This window comes from Perca fluviatilis, chromosome 20 (assembly GCF_010015445.1).
Source record: "Perca fluviatilis chromosome 20, GENO_Pfluv_1.0, whole genome shotgun sequence".
Classification (NCBI taxonomy): Eukaryota; Metazoa; Chordata; class Actinopteri; order Perciformes; family Percidae; genus Perca; species Perca fluviatilis.
In genome coordinates, this window is record NC_053131.1 from 12,128,532 (window position 1) to 12,151,573 (window position 23,042).

Sequence of the window (23,042 nt, forward strand, 5' to 3'; positions counted from 1 at the left end):
AGCCTACTGAATCAGATCAGGAGCTGATTGGTATTCAGTGAAAATACACGTATGCCATTGGCTGACTCTGTGAAACTCGCATCTCATTGGATGTTCAAGGACTACAAAACGCCTCTTAACCCTGCCAGTTCCCAAGCCTGAAATGAAACATCTGAACGCTGATGATTACAAATTATTTGTTTTAAATTAACTTTGTCATTCAAATTATGTTTTAATATTTTTTAGGAAAAATATGAAAAAGGTAGTCGTTGCAAATATGAGCATAAGGCAAACCTGGAATGTAAAAAAAAAAATGTATTAGACTAAATGAAAGTAATCACAGCATGCTGCCGCAAGGCGGAGGCACAAACCAGTTAGAGAAATATTTAAACTGTAAATAAAATCAAAACAACGTTTAAATAGCCTTTAGCTACTATTTTTTTAGAAAGATGTCCCTTACTATCCTTCAGGGCATTTACTGTGTACACAAACGAATCAAAGTTACTCAAACAAAAGCCTATGCATTTACCTCTAGGTGTGTTGAACTGTTTCTTAATACATTTTTACTGTATTCCTGAACATTCAACAACAAAGCACAAGGAAAAACGTTTATTAAGTAATTTGTGTGGCATTTTGTACAAATTTATTCTGTTTAAGTTCTAACTTGAAAGTTGTTTCTCAAAACTATTGATATTAATTCTGCACATTTTTGCAATAGCCTTCACAGTTTGAATTCAACGCAATTTCCTTTACATACAAAAGCAATCAAATGTCAATACAAGCAGATTGACTGCACAACATTTTAAAACATTGAAAGATCATTATATCACCCAGTCTACAAAGTTAGCATTTGCTGGGAGTAAAGAACCTACCTCAAATAGAACATTTCACGATTCAGATATAATTGATAGCAGTTCTGCCAAAAAGACATTTCCCCTCTAAAATTCAGTTTGTGCCGCAAAGAGGTAATCTAATATTTCACAAAAACAGAAAAACACATAAGGAAAGTCTGGAAAATATGAAAGTTTCTTCCTATATCGTTTACCGATCACAGCACAAAGGTGACACCCTGTGTACAAATTGGTGAACTACATTACATTGACCTCTTTTTGAGAAATAGTTCTAGTTTATACAGGGTGCACTGTGACTCATTTAATGCTAAATATCCCTGAAGTTTAGTCCAGATTTTAGGGTGGCCCGGGATAATTATAGATAGATGATAAAGCTCCAGTCCCTTTATTCATGCCGCGATTCATCACCAGCAGCACTTTGCATTATTTTGCATTTTCTAGCAGGTCAAAGCTAAAGCTTATAAGACTCCATGTAAAATAAACAAATCTCAATGTGGCCTCAAACGAAAACAATAAAATGAAAATATAAAAGTAAAATAACTTTAATTTAGGATTTAATCACAACCTAATATCTGCTACTTCAGATGTTTTTACCTCAACTAACAGGAACTGATCATTTTCCTGATAGCCTATGTTGTTTCTTGCACAATAATTTACTGTTTCTTTCCACTATCAACTTTTCACATGTAAGAAAACACGATGCTGTAAATTGCTGTTTGAAAATTTAAATTTCACAAAGGTCATTACATTTTATTAGGCGCGTGCCCCCAGGTTAATGGTCAAGTTGTCCCCTTAACTGAATAGTGCTATTGGTGCTTACATGTACAACAACAATAGTGCTAACATGGTGGTGGTAGAGGTACTGTTATCCTTTACTTAAGTAGGAGTAGCAAGTGTTTTACTGTTATAGTATCAGATTATTACTGGTACAGTACTGTGTAATGCATCAGTATTTTGATTGTTTAATTCTGTTCTTTAAACTAACTATCTTTGAGATACATGTTGTGGAGTAGAATAATATATAATGGAGTACAAAATACTTCATTATATATATATATATATATAAATACAGTACTTTAGTAAAGTACTAGTTACTCTCCACTACTGTGCTAGTAGGCTATTACAACATATTTTCCTGAAAAAAATAAAAACCTACAAAAGTAAAAATATATATATATATATTTACAATAATATTCCCAGTAGTGAAATATAACTAAGTATATGTATTTAAGGATTATACTTCTACTCCACATTTTGAAGGCAACATTGTACCTTTTACTCCACTACATTTATTTGATACCTTTAGTTAGTCACTTTGCAGATTTAAATTAATAATACATACAGAATATAAAATCAACCAATAAATTATGACCTTTACCAGCTGAAACAAGTACACATTAATGCATTCATAATTATAATCCAGTGACGTTGATATAATGTATATTATTGAAACGGTTGCTTTTTGGAACTATAGGTTTATATGCTGATGCTATGCCTATATATTTACATGAAAACTATTTTAATTCAGGACTTATAGCCTACTTGTAACAGAGAATTTTTACACTATCGTCTTGCCACTTGTACTTAGGTAAAAGATCCTAGTATGTCTACACTGACAATTCCCAACTTGGACTTGGAAATATTCTTTAAATGCGCAATTGATTGCTGACCTTTGACATGGCGTGTACGAGGGAGTGAAGGCAGCACTACTCTTTTGAGGAAGGCGGGATCATATATCGCTAACAAGAAAAGATCCAATCAGAGGTCAGATTTTCACGTAGCAACCCCAATCAGTGAAGAGGGACTGTCTGGTTGCGAAGGTAGTGGTAGTGTGGTGTGCTGGAAGAAGCAAGTGTTTCCTTTGGGCTTGCTTGCTGCTACGTTTAGTAGCAACGTTCTGCCCATATATCTGTTAAGTTTGGCGCGTAACTAACAAGCGTTAAACTATCTTGCCTAATAATATTTTTTCTGCATGTTAATATTGCAAATTAGCTGGCGAGGTGAACGTAACCTTGTCTGAAAAGCATCTTTTAACATAATTGGAACACGAAATTACGATGCCATCCCCGATGGAGGGATCTTCCAGAGAAGGTGACCTCTTTACCGTGAAACATGAGCTGAAAAATGGTAAGTTAGCTGCAAACTGGGATACACTTTTAATGCAGTCTTTCTCATTTTTCATTTATCTTTAGGAGATACGTAACGTTAGTTAGTTAGTGGGCTAGCTTGGAAGAGCCAACTGTCACTGTCAATGGGCATATGTAGTGAGCGCTACCGTTAACGTTACTCAAGTCAAAAAATGGCAGAGGAAGGCTAACGTTAGCTGACTGTCCTTATTACTCGTTCTGCTGTCTCACGCAAACTAACGTTAGCTACCTAACCATTTAACTAACGTTAGCTAACTGCTTAATAACGGTGGTCAACCCAGGCAATACCATTAGCTTAGTAGTTAACGTGTAACTACGCTAAATCAGACCATCGACAGAGATTTTCAGCAAGTTTATGCCACTGTCACCGCCTTAACTTAACGGTAATCACTATGAGTTGATTTTCCAGTCATTGCCTGGTCTGTTATTAGCACTTACAGCTAACTTCTCCTTAGCCAACGAAGAGCAGACACAGCTGCAGTGCTGTCAAGTCTCAAGAGTAAACAGCTTGGTTTCATTTTGCACAGTATACAGGGCTGTTGGTTCGTGTAATAGTGGTTCACCGGTAATGTCTTCTTCCCTTATTAACTTTACACTGTTCATCAACATCATCCTCAAGATACAACTGTGACGGTGGTGCTGAATCCTACTGGCTTGTCTTTTTGTCTTTTTGCTGAGACAACGTTACTGTATGATAGTACAAAGTGAAGTAGTGGTGACATGTACAAGTAGCATCTCAAAACTCTCCAAATCAACAAAGAATACAGTTAGAGTTATTGTAACAGATTGAGACTTCGGTAACGGTGGTTGTTTTGAGTAGAGTGGCATGTCTACTGATTGAATGCAGAGGGCTGCTAAATGAAGTTGCACACTGATTCAGCTGCAACTGGTTTTTAATGACAGTGCTGCTGTTCAGGCTGCAACATGACTATGCTGCACACCCATACTGCCCTGCCCTAAATATGCAGTCATTCCAGTTGTCACTGGCACTCGTTTTTTTGTGAATAAAAGTTAACACATTTTAGCCGCTGTATCAACTTAACCCTGCTTTGGACCCCTGCTGTAGCATTTGACCTAGTGGAGACAATATAGCAAAAGTAAAGGATATACACACCTACAGTACTAAGCCCATTCATTTGTCTTAATCTTCCTGCTATAAATCAAGAAGTTTTGTGTGGAAAATTGTAAAAATGTGCTACAGGGGACATAATTGCTATAGTTTAATAATCTTAGCCATAGTTGTGTTGATTCTTTGCATAATAAAAAGACAGAATATCTAATTTTCCGAATGAACGGTTTGTTGAAATTTAGTTTTTAAGTCTTATCGCTCAGCAAACCAACCAAAATACACTATTAAGGTAAGCTTTTTATTTTGAGGAACATTGGCATTTCTCTACTGTAGACTAAAGTTTCCTCTTGTTTAGCAGTCAAATCAAACTTGGCCTTGGCAGATGAGTTTGACAAGGGTGTTATGCAACCTGAATCCCTGACCTCAGACTTGAAGGACAGTGTTGAAATGATACAGTATGCACGTGAAGTGTCTAATAGTTGCAGCATTTCTTCTCGTGCGACTCGGAAGAAAGCAGCGGAAAAGATTAAATCAGCCACTTTAATTGCTCAGTAGCCTGTTTTTAGATTGTCAGACAGAAGGAATGTGTTCACTACAATGGACATGCGTGTCTGAGAGCATGCTATGCTCAGTCAGCTGTACTGGGAGACCGTGATTTAGAAAGACACGAGGAGTCACTGATGGTGTGTGCTGAATTCACTGAAGATCCCTGATGGAAGATTGTGACCTTTTGCTTGTTAATGTAGCCCGTGCGCTGCAGATGATCTCATACTATGTTTTAGTTATTTGTTTACATGAAGGAAGCTTACTGATTATGCAGGTTTTCTGTCTGCAATATGCACTGTTGCACATTTTTACAATGAAACATTCACCTGTGCAACAAGCCCAGTCTGCTTCTGTTAGCTATGCAATGCAGTCATTTAACCACCACCCAGACGTTCCTAACTTGTCCAGGGTTTTAAATCGCTGATCCTCCAATTTAAAGCCCACTTCTGCAATCTTTTAGCTTAGTAGAGTTTGACTTCATTCGCCTCAAAGCATCATGGCTAAGAGTCTCTTTGTATTAAAATGAAATGCAAGAATACATTATTTATAACATGGGTAAGAGTTACCAAACAAAAAGTATACAGGACTGTATAGTAATGTAAATGTGCCTTCTGGTGTCCCTGCTTTTGGCAACAGCAAAACAGCTGATTTGTTTGAAATGTATAATGGCTGTATCAACAGTATTCGATATTATTCAATGAGAACGTCTTCACTGATTTTTGGCCCAAGGCTGGTCATTTTATCACTGAAACTTCATCTCTTTAGCTTTCCTTGGTAACTAAGCATCTTTTCACCTTTTTATCATTTAGGAGCAGAAAGAGCTATACTGTAGAGAAGGACTGGGATTAAAGGTGGTCTAAAGACTTAGGCTATGGTACAGTTTTTTTACTGAACCAGACCCTGCACTTTTATACTCCAATCTGCGTTCACAACTTGTAACTATAATCATATCTTTAATGTCTTGCTTTTAGTACATATTAGTGAATGGCTTTTAGGTGCTAATTCTTAATATGGCACCAATCACGGAGGTGGGAGATTTATAATCCAACTGCAAACAGCAATTGCAGTTGCAAACAGCAGGGCTGTCAGTGAAGTGAATATAAACATTTTTCCCGTGTTCCAGATAAGCCTCAGGTAAAAGAATACCTAATGTAGAAAAATACTCTTTGCTATTCTTAGCTACTCACAATTGTGTTTTTTGTTCAGAATACAGAGGACAAAATATACTCTCACACATAATCTTCTGAAAGTGAATGACCCTTGGAATTGGGGTGTCACGATTTTGATTTTAAATAGAAAATTTATCGAAATGAGCTTTTGATTTCGAAACCAGAAGCAGGATCGTTGATTTCGGCAGTATTTCTTTCTCTCTTCACAGCTGCCTACTTGTACACGTCCGAAAAAACAACAACAGACACAGCGTAGCTTACCGACTGGTAGCATGCAGCAGAAGACACAGGGTAACGTTAGCTTACCTGTGCCTGTAGTCGGCATCATCCATAAACAGCACAACGGTCTGGCATCTTTAGTGCTAATCCTGCGCCACTGAACGCTACCTATCGATCTGCGCTCGATTGCTCTTCCTTCATCCTCCAACTACCCGGATGTCTGTCACAGTAACTTGAAATTGAATTTTGAGAACTGAATCTGAATTGTGAGAACTGAATGTGAAGATATATAGAGAGTTGAATTTTCAGTGATGATCAAATTTTATTGGACTTCAGTTACAAACGAATAAATTCAATTTCAAATTATACTATTCAGATTCAGTTTTTCAATGCAATGATTCAAATTAAACAATACAATTTCAAATTATATGATTCAAATTAAGTTTTTCAATGCAATAATTCAAGTTTAGCAATTCAAATCTGGTGGCACATATTTCAGCCCATAGTTGCCTTCCTCATGAGTGAGTTATGTAAACAAACAATGAAGGTTAAGCATGTGGGCTCCGTGAGGACTCCATGGTGTATTCAGGTATATCTCGTTAAACTAATGGTGCAGTCATGCGCCTCTGAAAAAAACTCAAAGAAACTCAAACTGTTGTTGCCAAGTTCCCTTTTGCCATCTAGTGGCTCTTATTGTGGCAAAAAAATGTTCAAATCAAAAATTGAATAGAATCGAGACCTTAAAATTGAAAGTCAAATGGAATCGTGGATTTGGAGAATCGTGACTCACCTACTTGGAATACATCTACTCTACTGATCACATGATGTTGGTTATTTCCTTTTCCTTAGTATTTTATCATTCAAGCCACTTTTTGTTAGATGAACGTTTATCTGATTCTCTTGTAATATATTTTATTTCTGCTCTGACTTCAGCCAACCTGACGGGCCATGTGGAGAGGGTGGGCATTGAAAACTTTGAGCTATTAAAGGTGCTGGGCACAGGAGGTGAGTGAACCTTTAAACTAGTCTCTCCCTGTGTTGAACAGATTGTGATATTTAGATGACAGTTTGCATGCCAGTCTGGAATCCGATATTGTGTGTTTTTGGAATGATAAAGCCTTTGCTCTGCACTGAACTTTTGCCCTCTGTCTTTATTTATAATAACAACCAGCTTATGGCAAGGTGTTCCTGGTGAGGAAAGTGAGTGGTCACGATGCAGGAAAGCTGTATGCCATGAAGGTTTTGAAGAAGGCCACTATTGTACAAAAGGCAAAGACTGCCGAACACACGCGGTCAGAGCGTCAAGTGCTGGAGCACATCCGCCAGTCTCCGTTCCTCGTCACACTTCACTATGCCTTCCAGACGGATACCAAGCTGCACCTGATTCTCGGTTAGGATATTTGATAGCAAAATGCCTTCTCTTTTATGTTTATACAAGAAAAATAAAAGGTTAATGATTTTCTTTAACCCAGTGAAAGAAATGCACCAGCTGAATGAATAAGTATAACAGAAATTGCAAAAAAAATATTTGCCCTTCCCTGTTGAAAAACAAACCTACTTATATTATTTTGGATGAAACATGACATGCATGATATCTATTAATTATAGATTATGTAAATGGTGGGGAGCTCTTCACACATTTGGTGCAGAGGGTGCGATTTAAGGAACAAGAAGTCGCCTTGTACAGTGGAGAGATTGTGTTGGCACTAGAACATCTACATGAGGTAACCCTGAGATTCATCGCAACCAAGGCCTCTTGTCTGTTCAGAAGTTATCTATTGATGTTTACATGCATTAACTTGCTCCTCTGTCACTTTCTTGTTGCAGCTTGGGATTGTCTACCGGGATCTGAAACTTGAGAATATTCTGCTGGATTCGAGTGGTCATATAGTTCTCACAGACTTTGGTCTCAGTAAAGAATTTGATCAGGTACAGTATGTCTCAGTATGTGTTCAAACCTCTCAATCCTTCAACTGATGACCCACTCACTCCTGATGAACTCCTAATAAATAAATGAAAGATCTTTTTTCACACTTGAACATACATTTTTGCTCATTAAGTTATAAATGTTAAAGGTTCCCTGGGGAGTTTTCTTGTTTATTTTCAGCGTTTCTCAACAAAACATATTGTTTGTATCCTTGAGGTCTAACAATCGTGATGAATCCATGTCCTTCCTCATAATACATTGTCAACGTTAATTTGTCTTGTATATTAAATACTTAAAGGACAATTTCGGCACAAAATGAACCTAGGGGTTAATAACATATGTGTACCGAGTCGACCGTTCTCTGGGATCTGTTTTCATGCTAATCAAATGTTTCTCTAGCTTGAAACAAGCTACCACAAACTGGTGGTTAGCTGCTAATGCTAGCTTTCGGGGCAGAGGGTCAATCTCTATTTTATACCACTAACAAGGCTCAAAATAGTGACGTCGAATGACGAACGCCGTGCAACCAGTAACATAGCTCAAACTAAGCGTTGGTAGTTCGACTGGTCATGACTGTTTTCCAAGATGGCGCCCGCATGTAAACATGAACGCTACTGTCTTTATAATGTATCTTTTTAATAAACTGTCTGTACACTTACAAAGTTCTCAATGCTTCGGTTTGCATGTAGGGACCCTCATTATGCTACCGTTGAAGTGTGGTGCTATTTTGAGCCTTTTTAGTGGTATAAAATAGTGATTTACCCTCTGCCCCGAAAGCTAGCGTTAGCAGCTAATCACCGGTTTGCGGTAGCTTGCTTCAAGCTAGAGAAACCTTTTGATTAGCATGAAAACATGTCCTAGAGAACGATCGACTCGGTACACATATGTTATTAACCCCTAGGTTCATTTTGCGCCGGAATTGTCCTTTTAAGATTTGAAACCAAGGTTTTAGGGGCTTTAATCTTGAACCATTCTCTCACAGTCCTGCCCACTTACAGGCACAGACAAGGCTAAGATTCTAGATTTGGAATCTAAAATGTGTCTATTGATTTGTGCATTTGTTAAAACAGGTGGAAAGGGCGTTTTCTGTTTGTGGCACCATTGAATATATGGCTCCAGAAATTGTGGAAGGAGGAGAGTCTGGACATGACAAGGTAATTTATAGTTTTACGTTTTTATGTTTGATCAAATCAAGCAGCCCAGACTCTTCTTTCTATATTCCTGTATGTATGAGCTCTCCATTGAGATTTTTCTTTTAGTCTGTTAAGCCAAAGTCACGGGTGGTTGCTTGCATGCATTCCAGGCGGTGGACTGGTGGAGCCTCGGCGTGTTGATGTACGAGCTTTTGACTGGCGGATCGCCCTTCACTGTTGATGGAGATGAGAACTCGCACACAGACATTGCCAAGTATGGATTCTCCCTGATCATTAGATCACCACAGATTTCAGCTAGCCTTCAGTTATAATCACTCTACAACACTGACCATATTTGTCTCACGCATCACAGGAGGATTTCAAAAAAGGATCCTCCTTTCCCCAAAGATATGGGACCTCTGGCCAAAGACCTCATCCAGCGACTCCTCATCAAAGATCCAAAGAAGAGATTGGGCTCAGGTCCTAATGGAGCAGAGAATGTGAAAAAACACCCATTTTACCAGGTGGATCTCATTACTTGTCTTGAATATTTCACAATATTTAGAAAAACCAAATGGCAGGGTGGACTGTTACTCCACATAATGGGGCTGCTTTGAGTGAGTAGCATTAGGGAAAATGGAGTGTTTGTATAAGCTATGTTAATAAGGATGGGGATGAACCACAATGTTTTTCTTTTTCTAAACTAATGTTAGAAAATAAACTGGGAGGACTTGGCAGCTAAGAAGGTGCCTGCCCCATTCAAGCCGGTGATTCGGGATGAGCTGGATGTCAGCAACTTTGCAGAAGAGTTCACAGAGATGGACCCCACCTACTCTCCGGCAGCTCTGCCTCAGAATTGTGACCGCATCTTCCAGGTGGGAGAGTGTTAAGGAACCAGACTATTTTTTATTTTTATTTTTTTTTGTGACTGACTCATTGTTTTGTTGTTTACATACAGGAACGTTCATTGTGCTCCTTGCAGGTCATTGCATAGGACAACACTTTGGTTGCAGTCAGTGTGAAATGTTGACACGGATGAAAAATTGCATTATACATTATCCACTTTTTTTGTCTGTGACTATATTTGTCATACTCCACAGCAATTGAAGTAATCAAGTGAAGTTTTGAATGTCATCAAAAGGTTGCTGTAAGTCAACATGAGTCTGTCTGTGTGCACTGGTATTCAAATTGACTAAAGAGTCTTTTATTGAAGCAATTGCTGCCATATGCAGCTCTTATTGAAGTAACAGATGTGAATGACTATTTTTGATCTAGCTTTGAACCATAATATGGCCCACAACTCTGTGCCAGCTGATGGCTGTCTGATGTATTGCATGAAATTTCAACTTTGATTGCCTTCTGGATCCTTGAGCTCGGTAGATCAATAGATCCATTAACGGGCTTCTCTCATGGAATAAAAGGTTACACTTTGAGAGCATCACCACGTCTGTCTCGGTTACGCCTTCAGTCTTTGATTGCCAACTTCATCTTGGCTTTTTTCGCTCTCAGCTGCCATTCACATAGTCTGAAATTTTGTGGTCTTTATAATTTGCGAGCCTAGCAATCTCTGAGATAACGACAGCAATCCCAATTTTAAACCATGCACTTGCTCCCCCACGGTGCCTCACAGAGCAAAATTAAAATTGCATTAAGAGCGCCAAAATGTAATTTCACAGCAGAGCAATCAAATATTCAAGCCCAGCAATTTAGGGCATCTCATTCATTCACCACCCATCCTTCCGTCCATCCATGGCTGTCACTACATACCACACAGCTGTGTGTGTGTGTGTGTGTGTGTGTGTGTGTGTGTGTGTGTGTGTGTGTGTGTGTGTGTGTGTGTGTGTGTGTGTGTGTGTGTGTGTGTGTGTGTGTGTGTGTGTGTGTGTGTGTCGGTGAAAAAGGGAGAGAGAGATTAATGCCAGCTCAAAGCTTTGGGCTCCCCACAGTTGGAATTCAGCAGGCAGCGCTCCACAGTGACAGGTCTAACAATAAGAACAGCTGGACAGCTACTGTCACTCACAAATTAACAGAATTGGGTGTATTGTGGAGCTGACAGGCTTGCTTGACGTACAAAAATTTGAAAAAATAATGTCAACAATTTTAAGTTTCACAGATAAATATGGAAATATGTAAGTGTCTATAAATGTCTCCACTATATATAATAAAGTGTAATCAGGAGGATGGATAGTCCAGGCTATTTCTGAGGCTGTAAACTGCAGCAATGGATGTTTCCTTTCCCTCTGTCCTTATAATCCAACGCTCACTTTAAAATGTAAATACCTAGAGTTTATGTGTTTCTGTGTGCAGGGCTACTCTTTCATGGCCCCCTCTATCCTGTTCAAGAGGAATGTGGTGATGGACGACTCTGTCCAGCTGTGTGGGGGCTCTGAGAGGCCGGGCTCTGCTGCGGTGGCCCGCAGCGCCATGATAAAGGTAAGATGAATGGACTTGGATCCTCCTGCACAAACACACTTAAGCTAATGGCTGCTGCAAAAAAGACAGATGAGCTTTCCCCCCCCCCTCCTCCATTCCACAAGAACCTTTTTTTTCATACTGTACTTGTTTTACTCACTTATACTCCGATTCAGTTTTCAGACATGAGCCTGTTTATTTAATAATGTTTGTTCATGAATGCACTTGTGTATCTGTATAACATAATGCTTTTTGAGAAGGGAGCGGTGCATTGCCTTTTGTTGGATCATTGGGTTTCAAGCTTTCTCATCAGCATCCTGGGTACCTGCTGCAAACCTAGCTGTTTCCAAGATTTATTGTCATTTTTTATATTTGCGATAGGGATTGTAATGAATCATTTTCATTCTAGACCAAAAACCTTTTAGCGATGTTTAATTAATCAACAAAACGCTGGAATAGTAGATTGAATTTTCATAAAAAAGAAAATCAGCATTTTGGCTTGCAAGTATGCTTGTCATAGCATTCTACCCTTTTTAGTGCTTACACACATTTGAAAGGGAAAGTTTCAGCCGAGCAGTCAGGCAACAATATGCTTTAAATATACTCACAATTCCAAGCCTCAGCTCACTGTGCTCTACAGGTTTTTACCCCATTTTCTGTCACAAACAAGGAAGTTTCTTGTTATGTCTAGTAGTGTTCTTCAGTATTTTGTTTGCCTCTTCTGCGTTTCTTTTTTGCATGCACAAGAGAAGTTTGCTGGGTTCATACTAAAATGGTTTTCATGGACTGCTGCACTCACTATGTGTGGTAATAAATGTTTAATGATCACAAAACAACGAGTTTTAATTTTATAATCGCATAGAAGCAATATTTGAAACACAAAAAAAGGAAAGACGGAGCGGTTAAGAGACTTCAGGTTTCATGCTGTGGTTATTAAAAAAGGTTGTATATTTAATATAAATGCTGTATATAAGACTTCTAGATCAGACTTCCATTTCAGAAGACATAAAAGAAGACATGTACAGTAGTTACAGCATACTCTATAGAAAAGAATAGCAAGCATAGAGCTGTGATCATATTCAAATAAATAGCAAATTAATTTGATCTGCACATTAGCACCAGGAAAGCAGGAGTGTATGAAACCTTTACTTATTGTAATCAACGTACACTAAAGTAATTAGTGTAATATATTTAAATATTTAATACAGTTTACCTCTATTTTTATTGAAGACCTAACAACATTGAGGTGATTCTTTAATTTAAGTCATTATTAGACCCTTTACTGATGCCTCTCTATAAAAACTTGTTTTGGTCCACTGTCCCCCCTCTGCAGGACTCACCTTTCTATATGAGTTATGAGATGGACCTGAAGGACAGTGCTTTAGGAGAGGGTAGCTTTTCCATCTGCAGACGGTGCACACACAAGAAGACCGGACAGAAATACGCAGTCAAGATTGTCAGCAAGAGGTACAAACTCACATCCTGCTTGCTCAGATGTGTTTGTCAACCCAGATGCTTTTGGCTGTGTGATCAGTCGGCCATCCTCCTTCCTTTCCCTGGCAGAATTAGTATGTTATCTTACTGCCCTCTAATTTTATTTGCCCTATTACTCTGTTAAAGGTTGCGCTGTGTGGGTTAACTAAATGTAAATACATATCTGCTTACAAACCCTTGTTTTTGCTGGCAACTGCTACAAAACAAGCTTTGATCATGTGTGTTGACTGCAGTCCTACACTATACTTCTACACTTCATTGACAGTGTGGCACCAAATATTATGGCTCTAATAATAGTGAGCCTCACTGGGCAATCCGCATGACACAAACACGTGTTTCTTCTAACTGTGAGTTAGTTGGAATTTGTCTGTGTCAGGGTAAAGAAAATCAGCAGAGCAAACTGCACTTAAAAATGGATGAAAAAAATGTGAGAATTTGAGAACCAAACCATATGAGCTACCTTACAATAGGTGAATTGTGTGAAATAACCAAGCAGAAGAAAATGTCAACCCCATACAACCCACGGTCAAAAGGTTATATTGTACAAATGTCATATAAACCCTGCCTTGTCTTCTCTTGATATATTATACTGACTTGATTATTTGCTAATATGTAATGTAACGTTACTAAATTACTGCATTTTTCCACAAAAATTGCCCAGATTAGACCAAAATATCAATTGAAAACCTGTTAAAGGATACAAAAACTGCCCTCTAAAATGTCACTTTCTCACTCTGCTGTGTATGTGTGTGTATTTATGTTGTATTTCCTGACAGTTATCTGGCTTCCTGCTTGTGTTTGCTGTAGGATGGAGGCACAGACTCAGCGGGAAGTAGCAGCCCTGAAGCTCTGCGATGGCCACCCTAACATTGTCAAGTTACATGAAATTTACCACGACCAGGTAAGGTTATTCGCAGTGGATACATTTGCGACCATAAATTCTGTTTTACATGGCTCTCTGTGGAGCCTGTGGGGACTGCAGCCTTATTAAGTCCTGGAACTGGAACAAGGCAGATTAATGGGGTTGCTGGGAGCCCTCAAGGTCTTTCTTTATCTCTTAATGTATTGTCCTATAACATCTCTCCATGCGCACAATATTTCACACCAAATGTATTTTTAAACTGCAGCTGTACAAACATCCATTTCATAGCAGTGAATTGAAACAACCTAGATTTACTTGTGTTAATAATTGAGCTGTGCACTCAAACCAAACTAAGTGTGCATGTGTTCCGACTGTAGCTTACCTCAGTTATTTCGAAGGTGTGTCTGTGTGGCTGTGTACAGGTTCATTAGTCCCGGCTCTTCAAGCCCAGGAGCACCACTTTAGTCCTGATGAGCTCAGTAGGGTTATTACTGTACCTCAGAGGCCTGTGACCCAGATCAAAGCAGCGCTGCCTCGCCTCGCCTCAACCCAGTCCTGCCTTTGTTCCCCAGACCCAGCACTAATGAGAAATTCTACCCTGCTGCCCAGACACATTATTCCCTTCCCATTTTGTTTGGCCCCTTTTTACTTTTACTCAATACCATTATGGTTTGATCTCAACATCATGGGATCAAGGATGGGCTGTTTTTTTGCTAAATTTATTATGCAACAGAAACATTCTCATCTACAATTTCACACATTAAGATTCAGCTGTTTTCAGCTAGCAGTTGGAGCTGATTGCAAGATTGAAAATACATTACAAAATGCACACTTTGCACCTGCTGTGCTATTCCAGAGCATGTCAAAGAATAAAGGTTGGAATTGGGTGTAACAGAGGTCGGTGAGAAGTGTAAATATATTCTGTGCGCGTGTTTTCTGTAGCTCCACACATACCTGGTTCTGGAGCTTCTTGGTGGAGGGGAGCTGCTGGAGAGGATCCGCAGAAAGCAACATTTCAGCGAAACCGAGGCCAGCCGCATCATGCGAAAACTGGTGTCGGCCGTCAGTCACATGCACGACGTAGGAGTGGTGCATAGGGACCTTAAACCAGAGGTATTGGACATACACAGCAGGACTGTAGCTCGGAATTCTTTTCTGTCTGAGCATGGTTTGTGTCTTTGTAATGAATACAGAAATACTGGATCAAAAGCTTTTAAAACAGAATTACTATTTTTTTCTGAACTTTGTATGATCTGTCGCATTATCATCTGCAGTCTTCCACAAAACAAGAGTAGAATTGTTCGACCCTAACATGGGTCAAAAATACCTGGTCAGACAAGTCTTGATGTCCAATTTGGTAAGCTCTTAAGTGGAACAGTTTTGCTGAGCAGAAAAAAAATTATTGCTGTCCGTGTCTCCCAATTGCTTCGTAGAACCTGCTCTTCACAGACGAGAGTGAGAACTCTGAGATCAAAATCATAGACTTTGGCTTTGCTCGCCTCAAACCACCAGACAATCAGCTCCTGAAGACTCCCTGCTTCACCCTGCACTACGCAGCACCAGAGATACTCAAGTATGACGGCTACGACGAGTCCTGTGACCTGTGGAGTCTGGGAGTTATTCTGGTGAGTGGGTGTGGGACGACGTGCTCAGGTTAAAACCAAATTTAAACTGATGGAGAATCATTTATTATTCAACTCCATATTATCCTGATGGGAAAGAAACATATCACCACTCAGCAGTATTTTATTTTACAGCAATTTGAACAGAAATTGTAAACCTAACGTAAGAAAATACAACATCTAACTTAGTGCTGAAACAAGTGGTCAATTGGTTAGTTCAAAATCTGTCTGACAATTTTGATAACTGATTAATATAGGTTATTTATCAAGTGAAGAAAATGCCAAACAACTGCTGGTTATGGCTTTTAAAATTTTTATATTTTCTTTGCTTAACTTTGAGTTGTTCGACTATTTATCGGATTGTGAAAGCAATTTTAGAAGATCCCCTTGGGATCTGCTAATTTCTGATGGGCCTTATTTTTTAAACTGATGTAATGATTACTCAATTAATGGAAGAAATACTTTAATCAATAAAAGAAAATATTCATTAGTGGCAGCATTAATCCAAATGATGGTTAATGGTCACTGATGTTGATTTGTTTGACAAACGATTCTGCAAAACTGTATGCAGAGAGAATGGTATTCATATTTTAGAATTTATAATATTTAATATTTGATATGATCAGGTTAAAAGTTACTGAGGATAATTATACTCCACATCAAAATCAAGCGTTCAGCGTGCGTGCGCATGTACAGTGCCTTGCGAAAGTATTCGGCCCCCTTGAACGTTTCGACCTTTTGCCACATTTCAGGCCTCAAACATAAAGATATAAAACTGTAATTTTTTGTGAAGAATCAACAACAAGTGGGTCCCAATTATGAAGTGGAACGAAATTCATTGGCTATTTCAAACTTTTTTAACAAATAAAAAACTGAAAAAGTGGGCGTGCAAAATTATTCAGCCCCTTTACTTTCAGTGCAGCAAACTCTCTCCAGAAGTTCAGTGAGGATCTCTGAATGATCCAATGTTGACCTAAATGACTAATGATGATAAATAGAATCCAGCTGTGTGTAATCAAGTCTCCGTATAAATGCACCTGCTCTGTGATAGTCTCAGAGGTCCGTTTAAAGCGCAGAGAGCATCATGAAGAACAAGGAACACACCAGGCAGGTCCGAGATACTGTTGTGGAGAAGTTTAAAGCCGGATTTGGATACAAAAAGATTTCCCAAGCTTTAAACATCCCAAGGAGCACTGTGCAAGCGATAGTATTGAAATGGAAGGAGTATCAGACCACTACAAATCTACGAAGACCCGGCCGTCCCTCTAAACTTTCAGCTCATACAATGAGAAGACTGATCAGAGATGCAGTCAAGAGGCCCATGATCACTCTGGATGAACTGCAGAGATCTACAGCTGAGGTGGGAGACTCTGTCCATAGGACAACAATCAGTCGTATACTGCACAAATCTGGCCTTTATGGAAGAGTGGCAAGAAGAAAGCCATTTCTTAAAGATATCCATAAAAGTGTCGTTTAAAGTTTGCCAAAAGCCACCTGGGAGACACACCAAACATGTGGAAGAAGGTGCTGTGGTCAGCTGAAACCAAAATCGAACTTTTGGCAACAATGCAAAACGTTATGTTTGGCGTAAAAGCAACACAGCTCATCACCCTGAACGCGCACCATCCCCACTGTCAAACATGGTGGTGGCAGCATCATGGTTTGGGCCTGCTTTTCTTCAGCAGGGACAGGGAAGATGGTTAAAATTGATGGGAAGATGGATGGAGCCAAATACAGGACCATTCTGGAAGAAAACCTGATGGAGTCTGCAAAAGACCTGAGACTGGGACGGAGATTTGTCTTCCAACAAGACAATGATCCAAAACATAAAGCAAAATCTACAATGGAATGGTTCACAAATAAACATATCCAGGTGTTAGAATGGCCAAGTCAAAGTCCAGACCTGAATCCAATCGAGAATCTGTGGAAAGAACTGAAAACTGCTGTTCACAAACGCTCTCCATCCAACCTCACTGAGCTCGAGCTGTTTTGCAAGGAGGAATGGGCAAAATGTCAGTCTCTCGATGTGCAAAACTGATAGAGACATACCCCAAGCGACTTACAGCTGTATCACGCGCAAAAGGTGGCGCTACAAAGTATTAACTTAAGGGGGCTGAATAATTTTGCACGCCCAATATTTCAGTTTTTTATTTGTTTAAAAGGTTTGAAATATCCAATGAATTTCGTTCCACTTCATGATTGTGTCCCACTTGTTGTTGATTCTTCACAAAAAATTACAGTTTTATATCTTTATGTTTGAGGCCTGAAATGTGGCAAAAGGTCGAAAAGTTCAAGGGGGCCGAATACTTTCGCAAGGCACTGTATGTGTGTGGTCAGTGTTTGTGTGTGTAGGGGGTCGGTGTTTGTGTGTATGAATGCGCATGTGCATGCATGTGTGTGCATGTTCTGTTTAATCTTATTTGCATGATATTCATCTCCCTCTCTTGTTCAGCGCTACAACCGTCAGCATCCTGTGGTGAGCTGACACAGTTTAATTCTCACCACGGAATGGAGAGCAACCAGCCAGGCTCTCAGAGCTGGTTAATGCTGCACTTAAACGAGACGTTGCTTCCCAGTAGCGGAAATGTCATCCTAATTCAACCTTTTTCCTTGTAGAGGAGAGAAATTAAAAGGAGAGGTAGAGAAGAGAAGGAGAGGGCACATGGGAGAGGGGTTCTAGACCTGGCCAGTCATCCGTACAAAGTCTGGGCTCTCTGTGCAAGTGTTGTTTCACACCGACGCCCCCTGGGGGGATATGGGAGTAGAGTGCCTCATGGAGCTCTGATGAAATGGCTACTGACAAGCTGTGTGCACAATGCCCTGGAAGCAAAGTGAGCAGACACAGAGAGGGAGGGAGAAAGAGGGAGAGATCAGGACAAATCCTCCACTGCCGAAAGGCCTGTTCCCAACTACTGCCATTTTAATGAGAAATCTGCGGGCAGATGTAAGCAGGCCAAGGTGAGAGTATCCTGTACGTTCAGCTAAGCACAGACTCTTCTGTTTAGTGCTGGTTCAACCACGGTCAACAACATGCAGCATAACAATGGAATAATGTGGACAGTCGTGATCGGTCAAGAGCGCTTTTAAAGTGGTTATTTTAACAGCAGATTTGTTCTAACATTAATGCCCAGTTACTTTGTCAGCTCATTTCAGGCAACATGATTAATATAAAAAACAAACATGTAGCATTTCCTGTGCCACACAAAATGTTTAGATTTCATTGACAGTGCAGATATTTAAACCTCGAAACTGCATTGATGGTGTTTTGACAGCAGATTTTGTGGTTTTGCTCTGTTTGCAGTACACCATGCTGTCTGGCCAGGTGCCTTTTCAGTGTCAGGAGAAGAGCCTGACTCACACCAGTGCTGAGGAAATTATGAAGAAAATCAAACAGGGGGACTTCTCTTTTGAAGGCGAGGCCTGGAGAAATGTGTCCCAGCAGGCCAAGGACCTGATACAAGGTCAGGATGGAACTTGTGGCTTGTTCTTCAATCTAATGATTTGTGTGAACTACTGTATGCTAGAAGTTTATTCTCATAAAGTGAAAGCTCAGATGTTATGCCTGTTATGCCTGCCTAGTGTATTAGTGAAATAATTAGGAAATTGTTTCCCTATAGTGTGCTTTTAATGTAAATTGGCTAAAATACTGTAATTGCAAGAAATTATGAGACCACAAGAACATTGTCCCATGCCCTCTCCCTTATTTAAATTATACAACCATACAAGTACAGGTGTTATCTCACTTATTAGCTAGCTTATGATTAATAATGGGACTGTGTTTATTCAGCTAATCATAATTGAAAATACAGGCCTCTTTTACTCCAATTTTAGATGTGAACGAATCCTTACAGCATTAGAAAATGTTACAAACTTAGATTTAGTTGTGGTATATAGAGTTGTTATCTGTTTTAAAAGTCCTGTCACCCAGTTTTGAAGTGACAACATATCTGAAAATATTGGATGTTTTTAGCAGGACTACCCATTTGTTTAATTTAATCACAGATTGAACTTTAAACCCACAAAGTAGCTCAGAGTGACTCAGCTACCTGAAGAGGAAATCCCTTCCTCTTTGTAGCTCACCTCCTTACTCGTGTATTTAGAGCGCTAATGGTAAATCTGTGTCTTGTTCTTGCAGAGCTGCTGACCGTGGACCCAAACAAGAGGATTAAGATGTGTGGCCTACGTTACAATGCCTGGCTCCAGGACGACAGCCAGCTGTCCTCCAACCCACTCATGACCCCGGACATTCTTGGCTCCTCTACTGCCTCTGTCCACACTTACGTCAAAGCTACCTTTCATGTAAGAAATGACCAGCAGTGCATGCTAATTTTAAATGTAGGCCAGGAATTCTGTAGGTCAGGTCAGGAACTCTGGGCTTCCGGTTGTAAAATGTGGGTTGTATTGAACAATTGCTTCCATGCTGCTGCTGCTGCTGCTGCTGCACTTGAACTGTACTGAATCCACTCTTAAACACTTACCAATTGACCTGAAGATGGAGATTAACATTATTTTAAGTGTATTATGAGGTTAATTCTCCAAAGTAAAACAGGATCACAATTTACTGTGAAATTTAGATAAAATGGTTTAAAAGAGAAAATATTGGCAGATAAATCAATAGTTGTTGCAGCCCTATTCTAAACAGATGTTGTAGATCTGTATTTCATGCATGAAAAATGTATTTTCATTGGTAAACCCACACTTGATAAAGCAATATTGTTGCAACTAGTCCAAAACCTGTCAGATATGCTGAATTGGTATCAGCCCTGATGCTGACTCTATTTAAGCACCTGTAAAAGGATTAGTACTCAATATCAGCAGTTGAGGAATCCGAATCAGCACAGAGAGACCGGAAGAGTAGGATTGGTGCATCCCTTGGAAAAATAATCATTCAGAGAAAACAACTGGCTCACCAATCCCCTTTTTTTTGTCCCAGGCATTTAACAAATGTAAGCGGGAAGGCTTCCGCCTGCAGACGGTGGACAAAGCGCCACTAGCCAAGAGGAGGAAGATGAAAAAGACAAGTACCAGCACAGAGACCCGCAGCAGTTCCAGTGAGAGCACCCATTCCTCGTCCTCCTCCTCCCAGTCTCAGGAGAAGACTTTTCCAGAGGACAACACCAAGCTGCAGCCCTCTAACAGCACCCCTCTCATCGTGCCCGCCAACACACCCGCGGCCCTGGGGACAGACTCTGAGCACCAACCAATGCATCCAGCCTTTCACTTCTCAGAAGAACAGTGAGACAGCGAGAGGAAAAAGGGAGATTCAGACAGCTTCATGACCCACAGGACGGCTTGGAACATTGTGGAGACCGCTCTCTTCTTCTTCTCTCTGTCCCCGGCAGCTCTCTGCCTCTGGCTTGATTGCATGGACGTCCGCACGTCTCCAAAACCAAGCATGCAGCAGGAGCAGCAACCGTCACCTCAGTATCTATCAATCAATCAATCAATCAATCATCACTAGCAATAGCCTATCCCTTTTCTTTCTCTTTCACTTTCAAAGACGGACTGTGTCAATCAGGGACTGGACCAGGAAGAAGTTGTCACCAGTGTCCAAAATGAAAAGGGCTGCCCTACTGCCCCAGGTCCAGACAAACAATGGAGAGCCATCTTCAGTCTCTTCATAGAATCGCAGCTCTCGCTCTGTCCGCTCCATTTACCTGTCTCTGTCCATGCCTCCAGAGGTTTTAAAAGGGAACGTTGTAGTGTTTACACCATGGATGCTTTGTATTTTTTTGTCAAAGGGAGAGCAGAAATGCAACGGGCTGCTGCGTAACGTGGGTCCTTTTCTGGGAAGTCTCTGCAAGATGGAGCAGGGTATTTATATGTGAATTTTACAACTGAGATTTATTTATGATAAGCTATATTGTTAACTTATTTATGGTTCAGACTGATCTAAAAATAAATAGTGAATATAGTGAGTCTTCAGAAAAAAAAAAGACATTTTGTGTATGTGTGTGTTTTCCTATCAGCTCTAAAGACTGTTTCCATGTAGTCAGATGGTTGTTAATTCATCTTTGTAATCATCTTAGACATGAATGCTTGAAGTAGGTTAGAGACACAGTTATGTAGACATTGTAAGACTATTATAGGCAAGAAGAGATTAACACCATTCGCTACTGGTTAATGGATGTCAAATTTATGGTGGCTGGTGAATTTTGAGATTGAACTGCTGCTGTGTCCAGTTGTCAAAAAAAGTAATTTCCTTGTTTAAAGAAGCAAAAGTGTAAACATTTTTTTTTTTTTTTAAAAGCAACCAAATGTGGATGTACTATGTTCAGCCAAATCTGGGGTTTTATTGTTCTATGGGGAGTACAGCTGCCCGAGGGGATGTGACCCTACAAGAGCTATATTTAGACTTATTTTTGCCTCCAGTGTGGGAGTATGACCACTGCTGTTCTTCATAGTCTGATCATTCATGTCAGCATAAGCCCAGCAGATTTGCCTTGTGTGGTATAGGACTTAATTGCCTCATTATCACTACAACCAATTGGATTGAACAGAATATCCCTAATGGAAAATTCCAATCAGCTTAGTGTGAGGTGAATGCGTCAAGGAATTTAGGTTGAGTTTTTTTGAGATCCAAGACGCCAAAGGGCAGCTTCAAGTAGCTTCCTTTACAGATGAAAGAAAATGAAAAGGTTTATGTGCCAAAAAATGCAATTAAATCAGGTAATGGACAGGTTTGAGTCTATGAGTTAAGGGTGGTGAGACATTAGGATATTTTAAGGCAATATAGTTGCCCCTTGTGTCACTGCCCAAAGTCTTACAACCACTGCAAAACATCTACCCTTAATGAAAACAGTCCATGAGGACAGACCTCAAACAAACACTCCTTCTATTATGACACCATCCCTTGCTCTATTTACCATGTTGTACTGCATGACTGAAATGGTGATCTTTGCACTGTGTGACAGCTCTCACTTTGAGGCAGATATCTGGTTAGTGTTAAGTGCATGATGTTATCTGAAACTTTATTTTTTTGTTTTGTTTTCTGGGCTTTTTTTTTTTTTGGCAGATTCTTACTTTATTTATTGTGAGTTTGTTTACTTGCTTATTTCAATATCCCCGATTTAATTCGGGACTTTGAAGTTTTGCCCCAATGTTACAATACTGGTGTTAGCCAGGATAGTTTGGCAAGTAAATGTAATGGGTATTTGTGTTCAGTACTATATGTGAAGCTGCCTAGAACCAGTTTCTCCTGCTCAATCAGGATAGAAATTCCAAGTTGGACTACTGTGTGCATTTAAATACAATTCCTCATCTTCTTCCATTTTAATGAACTGAACCAAAGCTTTAATCTCAAGCTAGCTGCTCTAAGCTGCATGAGATGTTTCCTTTCATGCAAATATGCAAACAAATGCTTCACATATATCACGGTTTATGATTGTTTTGTCCAACTGGTGAAATATGTTCGATGTTTCTATCACAGATCATTTTGTAACAGCATACAGTCAGTGTGTTTCTTCAGAGATTCTTTATAGGATCTAAAATATTCATACCCAGCACATTATCATGCTTAAAACTATGCATCTCTTTTCGCTGTTATGTTGCTTTTGCCATTTCAAAGAGACCTCGCTAAATTGGTCCAGACATAATGCTTAAAAAGGGCGTA

At 39.7% G+C, this 23,042-nt stretch overlaps 1 protein-coding gene across 2 annotated transcripts; it reads left to right on the forward strand.

Annotated features, from left to right (window-relative positions):
* The first annotated feature begins 2,667 nt into the window (after positions 1-2,667).
* On the forward strand, positions 2,668-22,706 carry rps6ka5 (ribosomal protein S6 kinase, polypeptide 5). Of its 2 annotated transcripts, XM_039786549.1 has the most exons (17): positions 2,668-2,957; positions 6,914-6,985; positions 7,152-7,370; positions 7,589-7,704; positions 7,808-7,909; positions 8,978-9,061; positions 9,211-9,314; positions 9,414-9,564; positions 9,754-9,915; positions 11,348-11,473; positions 12,786-12,919; positions 13,754-13,847; positions 14,751-14,921; positions 15,242-15,433; positions 18,732-18,891; positions 19,566-19,729; positions 20,364-22,706. In XM_039786549.1, the coding sequence occupies exons 1-17, from the start codon at positions 2,888-2,890 to the stop codon at positions 20,667-20,669; spliced, it is 2,427 nt and encodes an 808-aa protein (XP_039642483.1). In that variant the 5' UTR covers positions 2,668-2,887; the 3' UTR covers positions 20,670-22,706. The 2 variants fall into 2 exon arrangements, with proteins under 2 accessions (XP_039642483.1, XP_039642484.1); XM_039786550.1 differs by lacking the exons at positions 18,732-18,891; positions 19,566-19,729; positions 20,364-22,706 and adding an exon at positions 17,883-18,725.
* The last annotated feature ends 336 nt before the right edge of the window (positions 22,707-23,042 follow it).